The 10,598-nt window shown below is 35.0% G+C and overlaps 1 protein-coding gene and 1 pseudogene across 1 annotated transcript; one reads left to right on the top strand and one right to left on the bottom strand.

Moving 5' to 3' along the window:
* Positions 1 to 478: 478 nt before the first annotated feature.
* LOC120172345 lies at positions 479 to 10,159 on the top strand (annotated as a pseudogene).
* On the bottom strand, positions 4,247 to 6,490 carry LOC120172285 (60S ribosomal protein L3-2-like). The gene is made up of 4 exons (XM_039179776.1): positions 6,231 to 6,490; positions 5,651 to 5,895; positions 4,718 to 4,777; positions 4,247 to 4,531 (listed from the first exon to the last, which is right to left on the bottom strand). Exons 1-4 carry the CDS (start codon positions 6,379 to 6,381, stop codon positions 4,247 to 4,249), a joined length of 741 nt encoding a protein of 246 aa, XP_039035707.1. The 5' UTR covers positions 6,382 to 6,490.
* Positions 10,160 to 10,598: the final 439 nt, after the last annotated feature.

Below are 10,598 nucleotides of genomic sequence, written 5' to 3'. Positions count from 1 at the left end.
AATCTTCTCTTTGCCTCTTTCTTGGTTGAGCACATTCAATTTTTCTACCATTTGGTCAAGTAAATCTTTTTGGTTTTGCATGATACGATCCATTGTGGCTTTTCGCATCTGCTCCATTTTGGCTTCCCACTCTGGTTGCATCTTCTCCAAACTCTCTTTCAGCTCTTTCTTCAGCTTCTGAAATTTGGCTTTCATTCTCAGTACTTTGTGAACAAAGTTGCATAATTAGAAGCACTTTCTCAGACTCCTCCCCGTGATTCCATGATTAATGCATGCAAAATGTTTCAATGAATACCATGCATAACGCGAATATGCAAATGCAGATGCAAAAAATGTGAAAATGTTTAAATAAATTCAGTACATAATGCAAATGCAAAAGGTATCGATTTCCAAAAGTAATCATCTTTAAAAAGAGTTCCATTCATCCAAAAGAATTTTCATCTTTACAAGAGAGATCCATAGATGAATGCGGTTTGAGATACGTAATCCCCAGGCAAAATGTCAAGTTCGGATCACCGAATTGCGATCTTATTTGTTATGAAAACTCTTTTCCATTTTAATGGTTCCTCTTTTACTTATGATGATTACTTGGTTAATCAACACCTTTCTTTTATTGATGATGATCATGCAATGTCAAACAATAATATAAAAAAATTAAATATAGAAAATGTGTCAGTATAAAAGAATTCAATTATCAAACAAATATCAAGAAAATAAAATAATGCATGTAAAGAGAAGAGGTTTAGAGTTGTTTATCCTTTGTGTACACTTAATTCGGGTACCTACTGACAGACAGAGGTTCGACATGAATTTTATCGGGGTGGGTTACTATGGTTCACTATATGCGGTATTGGGTTCTAAGAAAAAAGGTACTCAAATTTTCCATGTTAGTGCCTCTTTAGGCTGCAAAACCCTCAATCATGACCCATTACAGGCTCGTGCAGATCGATTTCAATTCAAAAGGATACATTCCCTTATGTCCGTGTAGAGAAACAATTTATCTCACGTAGACATAAGGTATATGAACCTCAAAGGTTACTAGCTAAAACCCATGCGGAGAAACAAATAATCTCACGTAGGCTAAGCTTTCACCTCAACTTAAAAGGGACAAAGCTCGTAAATGAGCTTATGAAATGCAAATGTACATGCTGTGTGTGAGGAGAAACACACAAACCTTAAAAACACGACAACAGAAAAAAAAATTACAAGTTAAAAAACCTGTTCAATTTTGAAGATCACGAAAGGCATCTTCCCTTTAGTCGGGATAAGTCTTCGTAGATTTCCCTCATAATTAAATTTCTCATTTTTCTAATATTAAAACAATGATGATTGGAAACATGCGGAATAAAAATATTTACAATAAATAAAGATAAGCATATTTAATTACATACGATACAAAAGAATACATAACATACAAATATATACATACTGGTTTAAATAAATATAAACGATTATTGCAACCCAAAATATAATGGTCAAAAAGTAAATATTTAAAATTACAAGGACAACCATAAGAAAAATGATAACTTAAAGGACAAAAATAGTAAAAACTGAAACTTAAAGGACTATAATGGCACAAACATAAATTTAAAGGGCTAAAATAGTAAGAACAAAAAGTTAAAGGACCTAAATAGCAAATATAGATATTTAAAAGACTAAAATGGTATTAACAGAAACTAAAAGGGCTAAACATTAATTACAAATAAAACAGAGCCCAAATCACAAATGCTAAATAATACATGCACCATAAATGTAAATAACCCATAAATAATATACATGACTAAAATAAAATAAACCAGAATCCTAAAGGATCAAACAGTAATTAAACCAAATACCAAACAGTGACTAAAATAAAATATTTACAAATATTGCAACCAAAGTCAAATTTTGAAAATAATAGAATAATAAGTAAAAACAGGACTAAAATACTAATAATGAAATAATAATGCTCAAAATAAAATGTTACATTTTCATTAATGGCCAAATAACAGATTACAGACAATGAGGGACCTATACTCTAATTACCCCATAGAAATATGAGAAACACGGGTTGAGGTTACAAAAGAGAAAGGACTAAAGATGATATTAACTCTTTTTTAAAAACACGCTGAAACCTTCTACCCACTGAACGGTGTCGTTTCACTATGTATTTATATCGCTTTAAGGGTTTTGAAAACCCTTATTTCTCATTTCCCAACTCCCTCAGCCGCCTCACTCTTTCCCCTCTCCCTCTATCTTCCCCCTCTTCATTTTCTCTTTTTGCTTCCTCGACGAGGAGATAAACACAGCTCCCCGGCCATTGTTGATCGGTGGCCACAAGAAGCAAAACAATCCTATACCCTCCTTTTCCTCTCATAAACCTTATAAATCGAACCACATTAAACCCTCAAAGCTCCCCAAATAGATCCTTTAGAACTCAAAGAACCCCGAACCAAAACATCCAAAAGAAACCGAAAGCTTTCCTTCGGTACAACTTACCCCTTAGCTCCGATGGTGGCAACAGTCACAGCTGACCAGATCTCGACGAAATGTGAGGGTTTCCTTTGTTTTTTTAAAAGCTCTCGGTATTTTTTTCTCTGAACCCGAATGTCCCCTTGTTCTCTGTCTTCTGTTCTTATTTTTATGGTTTCTTGCCTTTGCTGATGGGATGATGATATCTACGGGGTAGGGTTATAATTTTCAGATTTTTGCTTTGATAAATCTTGAAAAAATTGGGATTTAACTTATTTTTTAATGGGGTTTCAAATTTGATTTGTGCCTGTTTTTTCTACTGTTGATGTAGATTTCTCTTCACTGCAGACTGGAACGGTGGCGTCAGTGGGAGGCAGCAGCAGCAAGCAACGATGGCAGAACCATACCCTAGGGCTGGATGTTGTAACTGGGTCGGGTTGCTAGATTGGGTGGTCTGTTGGGTCTTGTACTGGATGTTGTAATCGGGCTCCGGAATTGGGCTTCAGGTTTGTTGGGTTAGCCTCCTGGTGGGCTTGTAACTGGGTTGGGATTAAGCCTGCAAAAATAATGTAATAATAATTAGTAATAATAATAATAATAATAATAATAATAAATAAAATAAAAAAGACTCGGACAAAAACCGGTGTCAACACCACTCATAGGATGTGAATTCCTCACCCCTTTCGATATTGCTTTCCCCCTCTCCTAAAAGATATTCTCTTGCTTTTCCTCTTCGACATATTATTGTCTTCTTGGTTAACGGAAATCCCAGAGTTCATGGTTACAATTGTGCTCCCAATTTCGATAGCTACTTCAAAAAGCTTTGAATCATTGAAAATGGATGGGCTTCTATAGCCCACCATGACATTATTACAAATGTTGCGAGTCCCACCGAAGACCCCCTCATCAAAGAGGCTGAATCGCCCACAAGACGTGATTAGAACATCGAGCAACCCATCCGTATTAAAGCTAGTGTGAATCACGTGTAAAAAAATTACGTTAGAAGCTGGTTCCTTTTCGACTAGTGCATTCAAACTACTCAGGCTTGGAATCACAGTCGATGAAAAAAGATCACAATATACCTCAATATTAGTTTTCTCGTTTCTACACTCACCACCCTCAGTGGAGTCATTAGCCACCATAGAATCTGCGAAAACATACATACCACATGGACTTCTACCGTCATGAAAAATCTAATCTTCTTTAAAATTCTTCACAGAAAGCTTGATAGAATAAATCCATCCATTCATGGAGATATCTACCTTATCCAGAATAATACATAAATTTTGGGTAGAGATCAATACCCTTGCTTCATCAAACTACTTTCGATTGCGAGTTTCTTTATCAATCAGAATTATCAAACCCTATTTATTGGCAAGCTCAAGGAAGAATTTCTCGTACCATGCTTGTGGAGGAACATCTTACATAATTAGCCACACTTTGATTTTTCTTTTTCCATCGTATCCTTCCAAAAGCTCCCATTCGTCGAACCACAGTTAAATTAGAGCCTCTCTATTGTTCCATCATCTAGCTAACTCCCACTACTTGCAAATTCCACCACAACAAAAAGGTCATGCCATTGACTCACTTTAGCCTCGAAGCCATATAAAACTAAAGCATCTTGAACAATGTCCAAATTGTACTTTCTTTTAATCTAACCTACGATGCAACGATTCTTCCACTCTACTTCGGATTTAGAGATATGAATTAGTTTTGAAGAAAAACCATTAGTATCTTCATTGAAACTAGATTCTTCGTCCACAACACTAACTGTCACTACATTCTTATTACTATGCTATCCACCCTTAGCATCCACCGTACTGTTATCCATCTCGACTAGTTTAGCCATCCCAATTAAGACCTCCTTAAACATCCTGGAATCTTTTAATTCCAATATTCTCCTACACACCTTCCCCACTTTACCTCCTGTTTTCGGAACTGCGTCGCTTTCATCTCGTGCAAGGAAAACCTTAATATAATAACCATCCACCAACCTACCATTTCCTCTCTCAACCGCGAGCTTTGCTTCTGCCAAAGACTTGAATCTCACAAATGCAAAGGTCGTCTTCTTATATTTCCTCTTCAGATTATAATGAGTAATAAACATATCCAGAACTTCTCCGTATGTTTGGAATGAATCCTTCAATGTGAGGTGATGAACCCTTTTGCTTACGTTGTCAACAAATATTGCAAATATCTTTCAACAGTACTGATCACCCTTACTAGTTTTCCTGTCGACTTTTCCGCTCCGAGATCCTGCACTCACCGCTTCGGATAGCCTCATGACGATTCCGCTATGAGATCCTCCACATGAGAGCAAGTCATGCTGATAATGTGTTATAAAATAAAAACAATTAAGCAACGAGAATAACAATAAGAAGAAAATATATAAATTAAAGAGAGGAATTTATATTATTTTATTAATATTAACTATATATAATAAATTATCTAGATTTTTCATTTATAGACATAATGAGTAGATATCGTATAAAAGTTTAAGGCATAATGCAAACCAATACCCTAGCGTTTGACCGTATATGCAAATTTGCCCCTATTGTTTATTTTTTTAGAACATTTAACCCCACAACATTTTATTTTGATTTAAAAGTAACCCCTATTGGATGGAAACCGTTATTCAACTGACAGTCAACGGCTCCAGTTGACTAAGCAAGCACACGTGGACACAAATGATGATGTGACATGTCCATGTCACTAATGCATGCTGACGTAGAATTGACACATTAGATTTTTTAATAAAAAATTAATTTTTTGAGAATTTTGTGCCAATGAGAGAGCGACATGTGTCACTCTCCTATTGGTGCTGATTGAGAAGAATGAATAAAAATCATTTCACGATTGAGGGGACTCAAACTTAGGACAAGGACATGAAATGACATGTCTTTTGCCATCAGGCTAAGCATACTATTCAATTTTGTAATGAAACCAAACCTTATTTAACCCATAATAAATGTTCAGTTTAATTAAACAAAATAAAATACATGTTTTTAATATTTCACAGGCATCTACGGTTAATCTCAAGAAATCATAAGTCTCGAAACTAAGCATTTGAAACTAACACTTACAAAAAGAAAAGAAGAAAATGAAACCAAGCCACTGATTAAATGAAACATTGTTAAAACCTGAGTGTGCGCCAAAACCCTGACAACAATAGCATATTTTTTAATTTTTCCAATTGAGCCTCAATACTCTTCTTCTCTTCTTCGCTCTCGTACTGCTTTGAGTACTTGGTGAAAGCCTTCTTCTTGGACTTGCACCAGTGCTTGTAGAATCTACGCTTGACCTCCTCACTCAGATGATGAGCCCATACAGTGTTCAAGCTTCGGAGACCACGAGGTGTCTTGACATATCCAACAACACCAACAATCACCATAGGAGGAGTTTCAATGATCGTGACAGCTTCACACGTCTCTTTCTTGTGAAGCTCTATACGAAATCAAAGAATACAAAATAGGTTGAATATTTGACAAATTTACAGTAGCTAAAACATGATTAATTTAAATGTTTGAAATCAGAATAACCCAAGGCCTATAAAAACTAGTTCCAGGGAAAACTTTTTACTTACAATGCACTGTTTTCACATAAGTCAATAAAAGATAATGCATTGATTGTAAATTTCTTTCCCTTGTATATCAACATAACCAATGCATTAAAATTTAGAGAAAAAAAAAAACTCAACACATGTTGAAGCAAGAGTTTATAAAGATGAAAGAAAGGACAACTGAAATAAATTGCAAGTTGCTTATTCAAAATCAACTTACTTGATCCGGGCTTTTCGACCTCTCGAACAATGTGTGTCATGCCAACCTTGTAACCCAAAGAGGCAGTGAGCTTACAAGGTTTGCTTGGGTCATCCTTTGGATATGCCTTCACTGTACCAACGCAAAATAACACCAACATATATATAATCATTTAATTACTGCATTTTTAGATAACATAAAATATAGCTTACTCAAAACTATAGTTTTTACAGCTACATCACGGACAAATTAACAGAAATAAAGACAAATAACCTTTCCCTCTGTGACGAGAAGCTCACTTCTAAGGAAGAAATCCAAGCGAACCATGCCTTGGGTGTTCAAACTTTCTGTGAGACATTCTTCCTCACCTTCATCGCCATAAAAAAATGAATAAACTCATAACAAAAGAAAAAACGAAAGAAGTTCTTTAATCTAAGACAAAAGATCATGATTTTTAAAGTGAAACCAATTCATGTTCTTAAAGAAAACAGAGACGAAAGTTTTTATTTTCTCTTGTTTTCCACGATTTTCAATGTAAATGTGGCTAAAAGAGCCGAAGATTGATCGGATAAACAGAAGAGAGAGAGAGACCTGAGACTGATGTTGCGCGACGAATATTGAGGATGGCTGTGAGATATTTGAAACGAGTGTTTTATTTTGTTTAAATTAAACTAAACATTTTTAAGGGTTAAATAAGGTTTTGTTTCATTACAAAATTAAGTAGTATGTTTGGTTTGGTAGCAAGATACATATCATTTCATGCCTTTGCCTTAGGTTCAAGTCCCCTCACACATAGAATGGTTTTAATTCATTTTTCTCAATCTACATCAATAGGAGAGTTACACGTGCTGCTCTTGTCAATTTCACGTCATTATACATTAGTGACGTGGACACATCACGTCATTATTTGTGTTCACTTGTGCTTAATTAGTCAGCTGGAGTTATTGACCGTCAGTTGACTAACGGTTTTCATCCAACGGGGATTATTTTTTAATCAAAATAAAACGTTGTGAGGTCAAATGTTTCAAAAAGAAAAATGGGACAAATTTGCATATATTATCAAACGTTAGGGCTATTTATTTGTATTATGCCAAATTTTAATCCTAATAGATATTAAAATTCTTATAATAAAATAAACTAAAATAATATTTAATACATAATATTTTAATCATAATAAATACTCACATAAACAAGTGTGTATAATATTATTATTTAATAATATTAAAATTAATTACTGTGCATAATAATTTAATTAACCTTAAAAACGATATTATTACTTGGTAAAATTTTTCAGAATTTGTTAATACTATTTCCTTGTACTTAACAATTATAAAAGCCGAAAGAACAAACGTGCAGCCCAGAACTCCAGCCTGTGACAAATAATTTGTCAAAAATCAGTCAATCCGTCGAAGCAACCTCCACTGTTGGATCTTGATCCTCACTCCGCCCATATCGGTTGCACCGCCTGATTGCTCTTCCTTTTCCAATTCAGATCAACCCAGATTCCATAAAATGCAAAAACCAAAACAAAAATCACTACTTTGACATTAGCTCTATATATATCGAGAGAGAGAGAGCGAGAGAGAGAGAAACAGAGGATTTTAAGTTTCTGATAGCAAAAATGGCTGACCACCCTGATGATTTAGACCAACTTCTTGATAGTAAGTTTCTGTATCTAAAATCTCAATGTGTATTTTTTCCCTCAATTTATGTTTCTCAAACTTCTGAATTGAACCTTTTTTTTAATTATTATTTCAGGTGCTTTGGATGATTTCCAGAATCTCACCTCTCCTCCTCAAAGGTATCATCTTTTTCTCATGAATTTTTATCCCTTTATGTTCTAGGTTTAAAATTTTGGCCCCAAACTAAAAATTCCCTTTCTAGCTTCCCCCCCCCCAAAAAAAACCCTCTCAAAAGTTAGATTTTTTATTAGATATATTGGATAATATTCTGGTACTTTGCCCGAGGTTTAGTTTTTGTTTAGCTTTATTTTTGGTTAATAGGTCAGGTGGAGGAGATGGTGAACCAAAGAAGCAAGAATCTGGTTCTTTACCAAGTGGGGTTCAAGGGTTAGGAATGGGATTACCGACTTGAAGAGCAAGAAAAGGGGAAAGCAAAAGGTTTTAAAGGAATCCCATGTCTCCGAGGCTCTTGATAAACTCAGAGAACAGACCAGAGAGACTGTAAAAGGATTGGAATCGATGTCGATACCTGGTGGAGATGATTTTGATAAGGATGAAATGATGGAGGATTGGGTCAAGCAGTTTGAGGAGCTTGCTGGGTCTCAGGTATATTTGATTCAGATGTTTTCTTGTTCCTTTTAATGCTTTGTTTATTAATCTTTACAATTGTTTGCTATTGCAGAGTTTTGGGTAGATATTGTATACCTCGGTTTGGTTTTGCTGTAGTTGTGATTTTGGCTCATTAAGTTTAAAACTCGTTCTTTGTGATCCTTGATCCTTATTTCCGAAGTTGGAGTTTGACTATTGCTATTATACATTAGAATATGATTCAATTATTTGGATAAGATTTACTTGGCTTGATTTTTAATTGTCGGCTCTGGATACTGTTGTCCAGTTGTATGTTGGTGTGGAGAGGGGGCATGGAACGGGTTCTTCGTCATATAGGAGTATGATAATGTTTGTTATATCTGCTTGAATTAAAGTACCTCAAGTTCATGAATCTTTGAAACTAACCTTCTCCAGCTTCCTCTGAACCCACCTCTCACCAGCCTAGAAACATTTCCTGAAAGGAAAGTCGAACTTTTGTTGATAATGATATTCAGACAAAGCGCTTTGGGTGTATAAATGATCCTCCATATGTTGCAATAGAGGAGGCAGTGAGAGAAGCCCTAAGAAAAATGTTGGCTTTAAGGAGGACGTAATTGTGTTTTAGCACTCTTTCATCACTTCTCATGGCTCGCAAGCCTGGCATCATATGCCTTAAATAGATAGGTTTTCATTCGTTAACTCATCCTAGTTGAGTTGCATTTGAAAATTTTAAATTTGTCAAGTTATATAGCCGATTGAGTCATCTACTTCTAGTAATAGAATTGTCTGTTGCTGAATGTTGTATGCATGCTTGAATGGATGTGCAGATACTGAATACATGCATACATATGAACATGTATTACCTTAAACAATCGAGGGCTTATTTTTATTCTTACGCATGTCCTATCTTCTAATATGTTGACCATAGTTCCTGTATGTGTTATCAAATTTTTTAGGTTTCACTAATAGCATATGCTAAGGGATGATAATTATTCCTTCCTTTTGACCAGGACATGGAATCGATTGCGGAGACTATGATGCAACAACTTCTATCTAAGGAGATCCTTCATGAACCTATGAAGGAAATCGGAGAAAGATACCCGCAGTGGTTGGAAGAGAATAAAGCTAATTTGAGCAAAGAAGAATATGAACGTTACTCCCATCAATATGAACTGATAAAGGAGCTTAACGGAGTTTATGAAAACAATCCTAATAACTTCACCAGGATCGTTGACCTCATGCAAAAAATGCAAGAGTGCGGTCAGCCTCCAAATGATATCGTGCAAGAGCTTGCTCCTGAATTCGATTTATCCAGTCTTGGCCAACTGTAAGAGCTCTATTATTTGCCACAATCTTAACTAACCATTCGTTTGTGAATCTCCATAGTCAAGTGATCATACTTGAGGATTTTGAGTGATTCGAAAATCTGGACTTCTGTTTTTGGTTGTCGTTTTTACGTAAGAACTTCCGTAATATTCTTCGCTAACAAACACATTTACTGTTGCAGATCTCCTGAGATGCTCAATTCACAGCATAACTGTTGTATGATGTGAGGCAATATCATGTTCCAGACTATGTTTTCCTTGTCTATTTAATAGATATTCTTTTAAGTTTAATAAAGTATATTTCCTTAAACTTGTAAGTTACCTCAGCCTTCAAGAAATGACATTCTCAATATTTGGAATCTAGTTTCTTGTTATAGCTTATGTATGATTATTGGTAGCACTTGTTTATTGATGATTCATGAACATGAGTATGCTATATTGCCTTTTGGTGGGTCAATCACATGTCCAGTAACTGCTTGATTATTCATAGGTTGAATTGTGATACCAAAATTCTCCACGCCTTACGCTGCATTGACTCGGTCCAATATAAATTAAGGTGAAATACACAAATGGTCCTTTTGACTATAGGGTATTATTATGTTGAGTGCCCAACTATTTTTTTTATGGTTGAGCCCCAACTATTAAAAGTTATAACATAGTCTCTAATTATAAAAAAGTTATAAAATGATTCCTGATTATAAGGTGTTATCGTGTTGAGTCCTCCGATTATCAAAAGTTACAAAATAATTATCTGACTATTCATATATTTCAAATTCATCATTTTTGTAAAAAGA

The sequence above is a fragment of the Hibiscus syriacus genome, unplaced genomic scaffold (assembly GCF_006381635.1).
Source record: "Hibiscus syriacus cultivar Baekdansim isolate YM2019G1 unplaced genomic scaffold, ASM638163v2 tig00111848_pilon, whole genome shotgun sequence".
Lineage (NCBI taxonomy): Eukaryota > Viridiplantae > Streptophyta > Magnoliopsida > Malvales > Malvaceae > Hibiscus > Hibiscus syriacus.
This window is presented reverse-complemented; position numbering and strand designations above follow the sequence as displayed.